General features: G+C 34.1%; 1 protein-coding gene across 4 annotated transcripts; it reads left to right on the top strand.

Annotated features, from left to right (window-relative positions):
* Positions 1-3,407: 3,407 nt before the first annotated feature.
* On the top strand, positions 3,408-16,372 carry LOC125661328 (uncharacterized). Of its 4 annotated transcripts, none has more exons than XM_048893302.2 (6): positions 3,408-4,043; positions 6,312-6,394; positions 6,944-7,133; positions 9,785-9,951; positions 11,625-12,116; positions 14,291-16,372. In XM_048893302.2, exons 1-6 carry the CDS (start codon positions 4,037-4,039, stop codon positions 14,465-14,467), a joined length of 1,116 nt encoding a protein of 371 aa, XP_048749259.1. In that variant the 5' UTR covers positions 3,408-4,036; the 3' UTR covers positions 14,468-16,372. The 4 variants fall into 4 exon arrangements, with proteins under 4 accessions (XP_048749259.1, XP_048749289.1, XP_048749273.1 ...); XM_048893332.2 differs by having other exon boundaries at positions 3,578-4,043; positions 5,770-6,394; XM_048893316.2 differs by having other exon boundaries at positions 3,578-4,043; positions 4,934-6,394.
* Positions 16,373-16,722: the final 350 nt, after the last annotated feature.

Genomic DNA, 16,722 nt, shown 5'->3' with positions numbered 1-16,722 from the left:
GACTGTGACTAAAAATATGACTAGTTCTCTGTTTCAAGTAACTGGTTGGTTTTTTTCCCTTTTCTTTCTTTTTTAAATTAAGATTTCATTGTTTTCTAAAAGCTTATCTTATTTACAATATATACTCTTTTGTAAAGATTTTGTACGACTTCCTGTACAGATTTTAAATTATATACAACCTATCATTGGGTCAAATGCTGTCTGACGTGTTTCATACCGATTGTTAAGCCGTTCTTGGCACACTGATTTTGACTGCGGATAACTCCGTCTACCTGATCAGGATATAGGGCTCATGGTGGGTGTGACCGGTCAACAGGGGATGCTTACTCTTCCTAGGCACCTGACCCCACGTCTGATGTGTTCAGGGCTCCGTGTTTATTCAACTATCTATTTTGTATTGCTTATAGGAGTTATGAGATTGATCACTGTTCGTTATCTTCACCTTGCATACATGTTGGAATCGTCGCATACCAAGGGTTTTGTATCGATTCTATTTCCACGAACCAGGATTGTTGAAATAGAATGAAATTTGTTGTCATAATCCATGTAATCGTACTGTAGGATAATATTTTGTGTAATAGTCCACTGTTGTTGTTTCTTTTTAAATTAAGATTCGACTGAATCTATGAACCCATATTTAAATATGTTGTATTTTATGCCACAACATTTACACAAATCATTGTCCATATTACTGAAAGAAATATTCAATAATCAATTCACATGCTTTTTAGATATGGGTGAAGATTGTATGAATCAGTATTTCATCAATATTAAGTAAATGCCAATATATGTTACATAATGTTAAAAAAAGAAGTTAATATAGAGCCCTGCAGAATGAAAAATAGATATTTTACACATTTGTGTAATTCTGTGGGGACAGGTTGCTCTCATTACTTTATAAGTTAGTGAACTGGAAATTTTTGCACACATTAGTGTTATGATATGCACATATACTGCACATTTTATAAACTGAGAAACAGTAACGATGTTTTTAAAAAAAAAATGATTTTGTAGATAACACAATGAAGATCTTTAAAGTATGGAATTTTAACAAAACTTCAGGGAATCTCCTTGGAGCACACAAATTGGAAGAGCTGAAAATGAAAGGTATATATGCATTTTGTAATTAAGAAAAAAATGTGTACAGATCACTTGACTGGAATCGAATTCTTAATTAGTGAAAATAACATTGCATGAAAAGTGGTGCATGCATGGTTTATAGTGATGGGGTGTCTGTTCATCAGTATACCACCATCCCTTATCCACAACTCCTCTTTAACTTACTGAATGCAGTTTGATGAAAAATTCACAAAATCTTTATTACAAATGGCATTGTGCATCTCCTATTTGATGTATTGATTGGACCCATGTTTGAGGTTTCCCTATAACTAGCAAAACATGGACACTGCCAATTTCTTTCTAATATAATGAAGGTACCCAATATCTCTTACCCACAAGTCCTCCTATACTACTGAATGAAATTTAATGAGACTTTCACAGAATCTTTAGTTCATAGTTCCATTGAGTACCTCCTAATTTACATTTTGAATGAGCAGATATTTGGGGTTTCCCATAACAAACTAAGGACTTTGATGTTGAAGATTTTGTCAACACAACTCCTCCTAAACCTCCAAATGAAATTCGCTGAATCTTTCAGAATTTCATTTTCCTACTGCCAAAAAATGCACTTTGCCATTATGCTCATATGGGAGGGAAGAGGGGGGAGGGTGGGACTTCATGGGCTTAGTGCTCAGATTATGACATGTGAGTATCTCTACCTTTAACTTTTCTCAGCTTCAACTGCTTGTAGAGTATGATGCAATGTTCCATATTTATATAAATGATATTGATCATAACATCTTCATAATTCAAAAATTTCTTTTACAGTAGAATCAAAGTTTGAAATTTCCAGCTCAGAGTTCAACATCTCCCTATCAGATGGTTGTAAGGTAGAATATGAAGATGCATTCCAGCTTCTGAGTTCAGGCACTGAACTCTTTGTTCTGACTTCTGAGTTCAGGCTCTGAACTCTTTGTTCTGACTTCTGAGTTCAGGCTCTGAACTCTTTGTTCTGACTTCTGAGTTCAGGCTCTGAACTCTTTGTTCTGACTTCTGAGTTCAGGCTCTGAACTTTTTGTTCTGACTTCTGAGTTCAGGCTCTGAACTCTTTGTTCTGACTTCTGAGTTCAGGCTCTGAACTCTTTGTTCTGACTTCTGGACAATCACTTCTGGCTGGTTCTCCTTCATTGTCCTTGAACAGTAAGATATAAAAATATTTGTGGTTTGCTATTCTGATGAGCCCCTTTATTGTATACCTCTCTAGCACAATAGCATTAATGTTTATTTACTATGCATGATATGTACAGTAGTGCACTACAATTTAATATTCCAAATACAGTGAGGTAAAAAGACTATTAATTTGATTTCATTCAAAAACAATATTTTATTTTATGCATGTGTTCATTTTAGATATCCCATTTTACTTGCCAATGGTATAAATTGTATAAATACATGGCTGCACATTTTGTTATGCATAAATATTATTGGAAAGAATTGAAATGTGTATGGAGTGCCAAATTAACATAAACTCAAATAATTGCGCGCATTAATTGAATTGATGATATCATTAATTCTTCAGCTGAATTAATGCGCGCTTTAATTGAATTAATGATCTCTTCAAATGAATTAATGATATCAACAATTAAATTGATGCACGCTACAATTCAATTGAAGAGAGCAATAATTGATATAATGTGCGCATTAAATCAATGGATGAGAGCAATAATTGAATTGATGCGCCCATTTATTCATTTGATGAGCCCATTTATTCATTTGAAGAGAGTAATAATTGATTTAATGCACGCATTAATTCAATTATTGCTCTCTTCAATTGAATTAATGATATCTTTAATTCATTTGAAAAGAGCATCAATTCTTTCAGAGAGAGCAACTATATAATTAAAGATATCTTCAATTCAACATATCCACAATTGAATTAATGATCTCTTTAATTGAATTGTTGCTCTCTTTAAAAGAATTGATGCACGCATTATTTCCTTATACAAAAGCATTGTAAATAATTAAAGATATCTTCAATTGAATTAAAGAGATCATCAAATTATTTATACCTAGCTCTAAATTAATTATTGCGAGCAATATTTGTACGAAATTGATGCTCTCATCAATTGAATTGAAGAGAGCAATAATTGAATTAATGTGTGCATCAAATCTATTATTACTCTCATTAATTCAATTGATGCGCGCATCAATTGAACCAATGAATTGAAGAGAGCAATAATTGAATTAATGGGGGGGGGGGGGGGGGGGGGGGGGGGGGGGGGGGGGGGGGGGAGCAAAGGGTGGGGCCACAATTGGCTATAAATTAGTTTAACATTGGAATATAGGAAAACTTTTCTGCATATTGATATGTGTAACGTTTCGTCCGTCAATGACTTGGGTTACAATAATTTTATGCGTGGGTCTCCTGTTTCTGAGATCTACCTTGAATCATTTAAAACCAAACACGAGATGGGCTTAATTAATACATGTACATATATATTTAATGAAATAATAAATTATGATAATATATATAAAACAAATGTGGGAAACCCGAATAGTATATAAAGTTAACTGGGTTCAATGGGATACCCGGATAGATGCAACAGTACAGCCGGATCAAAAACTAATAATCACAAAAGGTTGGCACCAAATCCTAGCCGGGTAATACACTACAATAGTGATAATTGATTAATTACCATCCTCTTGGGCTCTTCAGGCTCCATTCTATAGTGAGAAGTGTATCTTAAGTCTCTCTCTTCTCTTCTGTTCTATTGGTCTCAAATGCCTGGCTTTTATAGCAAACGGTTGAAGAGGGCCGAATTACAGCACGAGCGACTCTCGTGGTACCGCATGTTTTAGCGCCATATTTGGAGAGATGGGAGATTTATTCAGTTTGGGAATAAGTTGTGTTATGGATATAATGGGGTATAGGATGGTACAAATGTAAGGGAAACACTTAGGAAATGATGCCAGTGTTATGTCAGGTAAGGATGCCGAGTAAAATCTCTTATTTATTAAGGACTGTTGTTGCCATGTACTTCGCATAGAGGAAATTCGGGTTCCCGTATATAAATCATTACGATATGAATGTACAAAGATTCTTTACATATTTAAGTTGATCAAATGATGATTAAGTTCATCAATACATATTTTATTATTGATAGTTGCACACAATCTAATTTTGGACTAGCCGTTACATATGGAAGTATCTTCGGGTAGTGTAGATTCAGTTAAGTTTGCTCAAATCATTAACCCCAAGGGTGGGACCACAATGGGGGATCAAAGTTTTACAAAGGAATATATGATCGAAAAAAATATGCTGATAAAGAATAGCAAGGACATATTGACTCAGGTGAGTGTTGTGGCCCATGGGACTCTCGTTTGGATTCAAATGATAGCCTCCAAGATGGGACCACAATGGGTTCAAAATTTAACACAGAATTACATATAGAATGATTTCTTTTAAAAAATTTCTGCTGAAAGAAATTGTGCACAAGTAGTCAAATTGATTCGTATTTGAGACCTCAGCACTTTTGGGTGTTGATTTATATTTAGTTTTTTAGAATAAGGCCAACGATAAAAATTGTTGAGTTTCCGCTAACGTTCCAGAAAAAAATAGGGTAGGTAGGTAGGAAATAATTTTTTTTTTTTTTTAAATTTTATTTTTTCAAAGTATGCAAAAACATTGTAAACTCTTAACAAGTGTAGTATAGGAAGGAGGAGAAAATCTTTGGTTGTACCGGGAATCGAACCCGGGACCCCTGCATTACTAGGCAGGTGCTCTAACCACTGAGCTATCCAGTCCATATAGCCCTAATTACTACATTCCTCCCTCCTTAAGATCAATTATAATTGTCTTTCAATATCAACCCAGGTTCTTTTCGCCCCTGACAGGCCAACCTGCACCACCAGGGGGGGTCAACGGCACCAAATGTAGTATGGGAAGGAGAAAATCTTTGGCTGGACCCCTGCATTCCTAGTCAGGTGCTCTAACCACTGAGCTATCCAGGCCGATATCCACGGTCCGTATAGCCCCAATTACTGCACAAGTTAAATGTTCTATTGAATGTAAAACTTATACGGTACCAATTTTGATGCACCAGATGCGCATTTCGACAAATAATGTCTCTTCAGTGATGCTCAACCGAAATGTTATACTTTCAAAATAAAATTTTGCTTAAATTGCATTGCAAGTAAACTTTCAATCATAACATTTCACCCGTTATTGGCTGAGGATTATTTCCAGATGTTTTATAAGAAACTATATTTTTCAATGAAACATATCTAGCATAAAACACAAAAGTTTTCTATGCCACTATGCTCTACAAGTACCAGATATATTGTTTCTACATTTAGATTGGTTGTCATAGGTCAGGAATACTTCTATTGGATATGTTTGACAAGAAAATAATGTGATGGTTTTGAAAAAATATATTAAATCATCACCAAAATATCAACATCATTAACATATTTTAAGTTTATTAATACATTTCTGAATGTATTTTCACTATCTAAATGGAACAAGGGTAGGAAGACAGTCTGGGCAGATCCCACTTATCCTAATGGGATCCAACTCTCTTCCGGCTAAAACTTTTTACCGGACATAAATTTTAATTTTAAAAACAATCTGCACATCTTTTTTTCCTCTCGGCTCTCACCAGCCATCAACAACTTGGATGCGCTCACTGCTTTATTTGCGGCCTTTTTCAGAGTGTTTTCAGTTAGAACTGCAGCAGAAACCAAGGATGTGCATACAAATTTGACAGACTGGACATTCATGTCTGTCACTCTGCATCATGACCTCCATATAAAACTAGGGTCCCCGTGTATACACAGTAATGCCCGCTGAAACGATAGCATAAGACAGTGCATGGCTATAAATAGCCACCGTCTAAAAACAACATAGGAGTTGGCAATTTTAACAAAAGAAAGTCTTCTATGAAAACATGACACTTGGCAGAGTCTCTCGACCGTCTGTTAACTTCAATTGTTAAATCACCGTTGCGTGAACACGCATGGAGGTACTAGCCACTAGGTCATGCTGGTTGCATCACTCTATTTATGTGGAGATTCACGTCGAATCATGGCCGAAAGAAAATAATTCCTGGAACTTTGCATGTTTTATGGGACTTTCCTTATGAGGTAGGCTCTCCAATTTTTTATGAGATGTAAATTCAAGTATTGTGTTTGAAATTTTGTGAGTAAAAACCATGAAAGAAGGATTTAAATATTTTTTTGAATTTTTGTTGTAGAGGTGGGTGATTTGGCTTTTGACCAGCTGATTTTGCACGTGCTTGACTTCGATGTAAACAAACTCTCACGCCTTGCTGGATGGGTATGTATTTTTTGGTATGAAAATGCTCATTAAGAACTGTACTACATGATGTGAAAGTACAACTTCTGAAAAGTTTACTTTAAGGCAGCAGGGTCAGGTCAAAGGTGAGTAATTTTGGTAAGAACATATAGGCAAAATTAATAGAGTGGTGCAACCTGCAGTTAGTTAGAAACATTATCAATGTTGTTTAAACGCTTGACCCAATACCATGCAGTTTTGTATATCATTAAAGCGTTTGAATGACTTCATCTCAATGTCTAACTAAAACGAAAACCAAGAACCGGGAATATATTTTTTCCGGGAAAATGACGATTTTTTTTTTTAAATATCGAAAAAAAATTCTAGGGTCGGGGCTATAATTTAGGGTCGGTCGGGTTAGCGGAAACACAACACATTTTATCAGTGGCCTAAGTGTGCTTTGGTCTGCCATGTATATAAGAGGTCTAAACCTAATTTATGGCTAGTAGCAATACATATATATAGCAGATTCAATGTCATTTTGTGAAAAGTTGGATTAAATAACTTTAACCATATAACATAAAATTACAGAAACCTGCCACAAGGAAAGTAAAAACATCAATGAAAATAAGCATTGGGTGGTTGCACTTTGACATTGAGAGGAACAAGTACATTCAAGTAAAACTGAAAACTGGTGGTGGAAGTAGAACAGTGGATATGCCTGTGGAATCATCATACAAGGAGATGCTTGAAAAGGCCATCAACATATTTTTTCCAGCAGGTATGCATCTTTGATATACATTAAAGGACAAATTGTCAGTAAACTAAAGAAAAAAATCTGACAAGTAGATTCCTGGGTAAAATCATTGAAATTCTCTTGGACACAAAGGGGTTATTTAATAATAATATGTCAATCATTATAACTTGAAAAGTATAGTTAATTTTGGCCATAATAGGACAATTGGAATGAAGGAAATAAGGCCAAAAAAAAATGTTTGTTTCAGGTCGCCCGACCGACCCTAAATATATCCAACGACCCTATAAATTTTTTTTCAATTTTCTGATTTCAATTTATTGACGTACGAACTATTACCCGAAATTCCAAGACATTTATTGTAAATGTATATGTATATATATATATATATATATATATATATATATATATATATAATATGTATATCAAAACTCAATCACAAATCACATACTGTATATTTTGTCAATTAAACATAGTGCTCTGAACCAATTTTTTATCTATTAAACACATTGTATAACAACTTTAACTATCAAATTTTCATTGATTCGAAGGTACCTATTTATTTATTTATTTTTAAATATTAAAAAAAAAAATAATAAAAAACCTACCCATCGACCCTTTTTAAAATCAGAGGCAACCTGAAACAAACATATTATTATTTTTGGCCTATAAATAAGCATTAAATCTTATATTTTAAGATGAGCTTTGATATGTTCATTATTTTTCAGTATGTAATCAAAATTCACAGATGTATTAACTTGGATAATTTTCAAGAATAAATTCTTCCCTTTAAAAGGGGAGAGATACTGTATTACCAATAGTAATGTGTAAATGTTCCTGTGTCCTAACTTGAAACATTGAAGGAAGCCATATAGCACAAGTACACCTGATCAAATATCAAAGACCCTTGATCCTTTTGCAAGGTCAAAAGATCAAATTTTAGAAAAACAAAAATATAACAATATTTTGAGAACTTGTAAAGCAAAGAGTGCTTGATCATTTTTTTTTTAAACCTTTGAACTGTTGCAAGATAACATAATCAAATCTGTAAGTACCATGAAATTATGAATATAATTAATTCTAAGAATCTTTAGACATGGTGTCTTCGATTAAATTGGAATTAAGGAAGGAAGATCAGGTAAAGCCAAGGTGCATCTATAACCAAAGTTTTGATATTGACCTAAATTTAGTAATTCGATCAAAGATAAGAATAATACCTATACAAGACAAATATTAGAGTTGGGTACCGCAGAAAATAAAGGTACCGCGGTATACCGTGGTATTTGCAAAATACCGCGGTACATACCACGGTATACCGCAGATTTAATCTTTTAATTGTATGATTCAGTTTTAGTGGATTTTAGTTGTGATTTATTGTATATAATGAGCTGTTATTAGTTTATTGATTGTAAATTGCATTTAATTTATTCAAATATAAATGATAAGGAAAATATCTTATTTAAATCTTAAACCAGTTAACAGAACAAAAGTTTAATCCAAACGTATAAGTATATCGTACATACAATATAGCAGTGTCTCTGTATCATGACTAGAATCGACTGTGACTAGACTACTGACTGGAACGATTATAAAAATAATTAATAGGGGGAAACCTGTGGATTTTATTTGACACGATCTCAAAGTAGTCTAGAAGTTCTTAGAGTCGCGAATGACGAGAACTTCTACATGTAGAATACGCCTGTCCACTTCTCTAAAGAGAATAACGAGAACATGTGCGTATGAACGTGTTCTTGTTCTTCTACCACAATTCCTCAAACCCATTAAGTCGGTGTTCAGAATCGGCAGGAATTTGTACTCGCGCGATGAACAGTTGTTTCGAACGCACAAGTCTGCATCTGCCATTTTATTTTATTTTTTACTTGGGGTTTGCCTTATAGCCGGAAATGGTATCCGACCCGAATAAACCAAACAACATAAAAACAATTTTTATAATCTACCTTATATATTAAAATAATAACTTAATGAAATGTTTTCTATTATTTTTTTCTTTAATTTTGATTTGTTTTCATATCATTAATAATCAAATCATCGCGTTTTATACTTCGTATGTTTTACCGATTGTGTACAGTTATTAGACTTACCTTTCATTGCATCACAATGAGGGAACGATGTAAATAAAGTGAGTCACTGCGTACACAAATTTCTTAAATTATTTTTTCTTCTTTCAATTTTATATTTTCGTTAAGAGTTATCAGACTTGAATATACCGGTATTTCGCCTCGTGTACCGCGGTACATACCGGTACCAGAAAAATACCGGTACACCGGTATACCGGTAATACCGCGCACCTCTAACAAATATCATATCCTGAAAACCATTACATGTATGATTCATAAAGCTATAATTGGAAAAAAGAAGGAGCTGGGATATTGAGACAAGATACATGCTTTTAACCTTTGTCTTACCTATTTTAATTTCCAAAGTTCAAAACTTATAATTTCAAAGTCCAAGTTCAACAATGTCATACATATACTTTGTCTTTAAAAAACCCTTAGGCATTACAATTTCATTAAAAGGATGAAATAAAGACAATACATGTATATATGCTTTGAAAAAAAGGTGTTTTTTTAGGGGGAGGCTTCTGTAGTTTTAAATTTGATTTTCATTTTGATTATAAAGGGGATAATTGTAAATTTTCATTTCCAATTTCTAAACAGGGAAATCACCCAAAGGAAGGATTGACAAATTTTCTTGTGTCCTTGGAAATTTCACCCAAGATTTGATAAAGGAAGATGGCTTCAGTTTGCAACAATATACAGAAACATCCTGCCTTTCAAACAAACCAAGAATATATCTGATGACAAAGAAAAAAACTGAAGAGGAGGTTTGTCATTTTTAAAAGAATTTAGAAGATGTGTGAGCTGAAAGCTCCAGATATTTTTTATTGCATGTTTTTTATCATCTGTCTGTAAACCTTTCTCCAGAACCACTGGGTCAAAATCAAGTGAACTGCAGACAAGTCTTATTGCTATCATTATGAAGTCTGCAAATGATTTCAGATGTTGGCTCCTGGGTTCAGAATGGAGCCACATTAAGAACTAGTCCAAGGATTTCACATAGGTTTATATATACATGTATGTATTATAATATGTATAACAGGCTGATATAGTATTGAATCAAATTTGTTAATTTTTGGCCCCAAGGTCATAGTATAAATCCCTTATTTATAAAGAGAATTACACTGTATAAGGGAATCTGAGCTGAAGGCTCAAGTGCAGGAGATTTTCTGATCTCCTGTTATCCAATGACTGCTAGCTGTCTGTTTGTAATTTTTTTTTTTTACAAATTCATCTTTTTTGGAACCACTGGACCTTCTCCAATAAACTGGGCTCAAAGCAGCCTTGGATGAAGTGCTTTTAAGGTCCATGCCCCTTGCAAAAACACAATGAGAAATCACATGCTTATGTGAAAGCATTTTATATAGTGTAGATTCCAGTTTGCTTAAATTGTTATACCCCCCCGCAACAAGTTGTGGGGGGTATACTGGAATTGGGTTGTCCGTCTGTCCGTCCGTCTGTCTGTAGACGCAATGGTTTCCGGGCTCTAAAGCATTATCCTTTCCACCTACCGTCACCATATCATATATATGGACTACCCATGGGATGAAGATGTTCCCTATCGATTTTGGGGTCAAAAGGTCAAAGGTCAAGTGCACTGGACATTGAAGTAGCAATATGGTTTCCGGGCTCTAAAGCGTAATCCTTTCCACCTACAGTCACCATATCATACATATGGACTACCCATGGGATGAAGATGTTCCCTATCGATTTTGGGGTCAAAAGGTCAAAGGTCACATGCACTGGACATCGAAGTAGCAATATGGTGTCCATTAAAATTCTTTAACGGCTTTTTTCATCACATGGAGATGCTGTGTTCCTAGATAATCCATTTCTCCCTACAAACGAGAATACCCAAGGTTTGTCATGCCATTTGTTTTTTACACTCAGAAAAGAGGTAGTTTATACCTATTACCAACACCCTTTGGGAGATTGGGTTAAGTGGGGGGTATTCTTAGTGAGCATTGCTCACAGTACCTCTTGTTGTCCCTAGGTCTGGATGGGGCCACAATATGACTCCAGTTAGATAATTATTCTGCTTCAGAAGAATTTATAGAATCTTTATTGGCTAAAAACAGATCATATGACTCCCTGAAATTTTATTATACACTGTTTCTGAGTGTGTGATGTATTAAAAATCAGACAAAATATTCTTTTCTATATTTATCTGATGTAAACAAAGGGTATCTCTAGCATGCTAAAGGTCCATGGTGACATACTTTACTGGGGGGGGGGGGGGGGGGGGGGTTATGTCAATGTCTTGCCTGCCTGAAACTTATCTCTCATTTCAAATAAGTCATTATACACGTACAGACATATGAAAGAACACTTGTAATGCAGAAAATATTAGCTTAATATGTGGATTTTTTTTTTTAATATTAAAATACTATTTTATATATATCTATCTACATATACACTCATCATTGTAATTTACTTACAGCTACCTTCCCTTTTTGAACTATTATCTGGGGACTCTTCTGATGATTTTGACCTCCCAGACCTGGTGTACACCACCCAAAGTTCTCCACAGTCATTAGAGACAGACCATATGGACCAGACCAGTACCACAGATAGCAGTGCTATTTCCACAGGGACAGATAACGGTGCTATTTCCACAGGGACAGATAACGGTGCTATTTCCACAGGGACAGATAGCAGTGCTATTTCCACAGGGACAGATAACGGTGCCATTTCCATAGGGACAGAAAGCAATGCTATTCCCATAGGAACAGGTAGTAGTACTATTTCCACAGGGACAGATAGCAGTACTATTTCCACAGGGACAGATAACAGTGCCATTTCCATAGGGACAGAAAGCAATGCTATTCCCATAGGAACAGGTAGCAGTGCTCATGCTGCAGGGACAGATAGCAGCACCAATGCCACAAACCAGATCTTGGAGACAAACCCTAACTTGAATATTTCACCTGTAGTAAGTGTTCAATCACGAAAAAATTTTTACCTTGTATCTTTATTATGAGTTACTCATACACTTTTAATCACATTTAAACTCACTGAAATCTTAGGAAACCTTTTCTGATAGCCTGTTTTTCACCTGTGACCCTGCATATGAAGCATAACTGGTAATATACTGTATAGGGGGAAAATACCTTGCGGTGTAATTATTCACTATATTCATGGTGTTGATAAATCTGAATTCAAGAAACAGTGAATAAGTTTTGAATTAAATCAGGCTTTTTTTCTTTCCTTATTTTGGGGGGTTGGGTTAATGTGTTCAGGCTACCATGTAGATATATTTTATGTTGTCACTCAGTAATTATGAGTTGAACTTATTTATGTTTTTGTTTATATATTTTATTTACCACGTTTTCCTAACATTCTAATTACCAGAGATAATGATCCTGTATTGATAGTTAAACAGCTGTGTAAATAGGCAATGATAGTTGTTTGATCAAAACACAAGGGTTGTGGGTGTTGATTACCCATGCGTAACTAGCATTACCTCAGGCACTTGTCACCTGATCATATGTACATGTAATATTTATGCCCCCTTCAAAGAAGAGGGGCATATTGCTTTGCACCTGTCAGTCAGTAGACCACATGTTGTCCACTCAATATCTTGAGAACCATTCACTTGATGGTAATGATATTTCATATGTGGGTTGGTTATGAGTAGAAGAGGATCCCTATTGTTTTTCAGGTCAAAGGTCAAGGGTCAATCGACTCTGGACATAGGAATATACTGTCCGCTCAATATCTTGAGAACCCTCTGTTTGACAGACATCAAACTTCGTACATCCTAAGGAGAAGATGACCCCTATTGATTTTGAGGTCACATGGTCAAAGGTCAAGGGTTAAACTGGACATAGTAATATATTGTTTCCTATAATTCAAGAATTAATTGCTTGATTAACACCAAACTTGGTACACTGGTACAGCACATATACATGTAATGAGTATATGACCCCTATTGATTTTAGGTCACATGGTCAATCCACTCTTGACATAGGAAGATATTGTCTGCTCAATATTTTGAATTGGTGATACTACTATCAATTAAATGATGCATATGTATAACCCTTTTCAATTTTTCACCATCGGGGGCATTTATGTTTTACAAACATTTTTTGTTTTTTATCATTTTGTGTAACCCAGTTTTTCCCCCAAAGTTTTATTTTTTTCAAATAACTTACGGACTTCCTTTAGATATAGAGCAAAAACTTCATTGACGTAACACATTGTTAAGTGTTCCCATGATGTAACAACATTTACATATTGTGAAGATTTAAGTTTGTTCAAAAGGTGGTCCCTCTCTTTCACTCTTGTTGTTAGGTTACCTGAGTGACTCAGGTGACCTATCACTATCTGTTTTTGTCTGTTGTCTTTTTCATATGTCATCCATTAACATAAATTGAACATTTTCAGCTTCTTCTCTGAAACTGCTGAATCAATTTCAATTCATTTGACATATACCATCTTTGAGTGAAAGGGAACAAAATTTATGAATTTCATGGTCCCTGCCCCTTGGGGCCTGACTATGGGGCTTAAACCATCAAATGAATGCAATTTTTGAAAAATCTTCCTAGTATTCACTCCTTAACATCAAGCAGTTGAACTATTATCATGATTGTAATAAATTTGCATTGAGCTCTCTACAAAAAAATATGAAATTCAAGGCCAGGGGTTCTAGAGTTAAGGCAGGACTCTAATGATCATAAAGTTAAAATGCATAAATTCTATAAAAATCTCCTCTATCCCTGTATATTTAGCAGATAAACTAGGTGCATGGTAAGAATGGGCAAGGATGCCTCTTAAAACCCTTAGGATCTCTTGTGTATTGAACTATTTAAAGAACTCATGGTAATTTATAATTTTTCGTGTGATCTACATGTACCTGGTTCTATCCAATCAGAAAGCTTGGAATGATTGAAAAAGATATTAATCATATTATGACCGAATAGCCGGAACACTATGGCTGGAACCTACAACCCTCGGATTTAAAAGCCAACGCTCTACTGACTGAGCGAAAGGGTTAACCCACTAGCTAGTGCTCTTGGGAGTGTGGCCTCACTATATATACAATACATAGCCACTTAATTTAACTCTGTTACAATATTTATTGATAATGTTTCCTTTGTATTTCAGACTGTAAGGATGCCAAGGATTCCTACCTGTACAATATGTTCAGACAGATTTTCAGATTCATTTTTGAATTGTGGCCACATTCTCTGTTTTGTATGTGCCACAGAGCTAACAGAGCGTGGATCCCTCTGTCACATCTGCAGACAGGAATTTACTACAGTGTCTCAGCTGTATTATTAAAATAACATACACTTCAGTTGCTTCCCTCCTATATTGCATCAAACAATGCATATTTTTGGAAAGTGAAGAATTAACAAGGATATAAACTGTTAACGTTTCTACTCTACTGGTTAGACAGTTCTTCTTGTGCCAAATAGCGAGCTGTTATTTGTACTGTGTTTCAGTCACCTGAGTGTAAAGCTCTTTCTGATATCAACTGTCTACTAATATTTTCGACAGGCTGTCTGTCTGTCGATCTGTATACCAATTTTTCACATTTAAACTTCTGTATAGTCCTTGGGCCAAAACCAACAAAATATGCCTCAAATCATCTTTTAGTAGAGGGTTATAAGAGTCTTCAATTCAAAGTCCAATTCCCTTGCATAAGGAGATATTCATTTTGTTATCTGTTTTTCTCTTGGAGCCACTGAGCCAAAAATCATAAATTTATTTGAAGCATATAATATGTTATATATTAATTGCACCAGTAGTTATCACAGAGACACATTAAATTTTTTTTAAATGCTGCATAATATAAAATAATTTTGAAACACTTTTTTTGGAACAGTAAATTAACAAAATATCTAAGATCAAAGGATACCCTAAATTGGGGGAAAGAAGTATTTCGTGATACTTTCTTATATCTTATTGTTTTCGGATTCAAAATAATTTTCTCAATGGTAAAATTGAAGTAATTTATATTCATTTTGGAGGGGATTTGAATTTTTTCATGGTTTTGTATTAAATTAATTTCAATCCAGCTAGCATATTATATTTGAGGAAAATGCAAAAATTAAGGCTGGTTTGATATGAAAACTTTGTTATGAAAATGTGTTTTAGCAATCATAGAACCTGTACACATTGTTTCACAATTTTTGAGTATCATCCTTAATACTAAAGCATCCTTGCAATATTGAGAAGTTTATTCAGATGGTGGCCCTAATAGGGGATTTAGTTTTTGGTCACAGTAGGGAGCAATTTGTTTTATGTAGGGTTAATACAGGATTTTTTAAAAAAGTTAAACACTTTAGAAACTGCATGTACAACACAAACTGTGAAGTATATGTAAAAGGGTAAAAATTTGGGCTAGTGGATAATTTCTTTATTTTTTTTTTTACTCATAGTTGGTGCTCAAAAAGCATTGTGTATAGTGTGAAAGAACAATTTTTTTTCAATTTTTTAGAGGCACAAAAAGATTTCAGATTTCAATTTTTAAGAGATTTATGTAACAGTATTACGTATATGTATTAAATCTATTTAGCAGCAAACAATGCATGATATAACTTTTAATGTTTACGACAACCAGACGTCAAAATGTGGAATATTTGGCAGTGTTTACTGAACTGGTTTTTTTTATCTCAAGAATTTTTTTTTATTTCAGGGATGTGATAAACAAGAAATTTGTTTGTACATATTAGAATTTTGCAAGTCTGTTTTTTATTTAAATGTATGAAGGTACAGCATATTAAAAGTGATTTTTTAATTAAGATATACATTTGTGTTGAAGTTTGCTATTTTTCTAAATAATTTAAGAATGAACATTTTACCAAATTCTCTTACATGCATTTTTCATTGTAATTTTTTGTTTAATATATATACATATATAGGTCTTGTGTTACAGGTAGTCTAAAATTTGTTCAACAATTAATATTAGCAACCATTTCTATCATATTGGTAAGTTTTATGTCATGTTTTATTCTTCAGAAGTGATAGTGAAAAAATGCAGAATTTTGGACCAAACTAGAAAGAAGACAATGTCATAATTTCACAGAAGTTAGATATTCATTTTCATTATATAAGGGAAAATCTTTATTGTGCAGGGATTTTTTTTTAATTTTAGAACCTTTTTTTCATTTACAAAGGCATGTATAATTTGTTCATGCATGTTACTTTTAAATGCTTGAAATAAAAATAGAAGCAAATATCTTTTTAATTTTTTGTCTCTCATAATCTTTTAAAGCTTTGCAAAGAAAACTATACATGTAATTGTGCAGTTTTTCAGTTTTTCATGAAGATGATAATTTGAACTTTGGATCTGTCTGGCCGTTTGTAATGATTTATATATTTATAGATATAACTTTAAAAGTCAGGAAGTTTACATGATGATGTCAAAAGGACACTATCATATATTTCATGAAATGGTTTCCTTGGTCGAGGCCGCTTAATGGAAAAAGGTATCATTTTTAACTGAGTTTTCCGTAAGAAAAGGTGAAAATGGCGGATGGGCAGCTGCCAAAAGGGTAAATATTTTGTCCAGACAACTCTTACAGCTTTCA

This window comes from Ostrea edulis, chromosome 1 (assembly GCF_947568905.1).
Source record: "Ostrea edulis chromosome 1, xbOstEdul1.1, whole genome shotgun sequence".
In the NCBI taxonomy this organism is placed as follows: domain Eukaryota; kingdom Metazoa; phylum Mollusca; class Bivalvia; order Ostreida; family Ostreidae; genus Ostrea; species Ostrea edulis.
Note: the sequence above shows the minus strand (reverse complement) of the source record. Positions and strands in the feature narration are given on the sequence as shown.

What these genes read in the sequence shown, in the direction of transcription:
- LOC125661328 (XM_048893302.2), top strand. An exon ending in AGAAAAAAACTGAAGAGGAG is followed by an intron (nt 9,952 to 11,624) that starts GTTTGTCATTTT and finishes ATTTACTTACAG; the next exon opens with CTACCTTCCCTTTTTGAACT. An exon ending in ACTTGAATATTTCACCTGTA is followed by an intron (nt 12,117 to 14,290) that starts GTAAGTGTTCAA and finishes TTTGTATTTCAG; the next exon opens with ACTGTAAGGATGCCAAGGAT.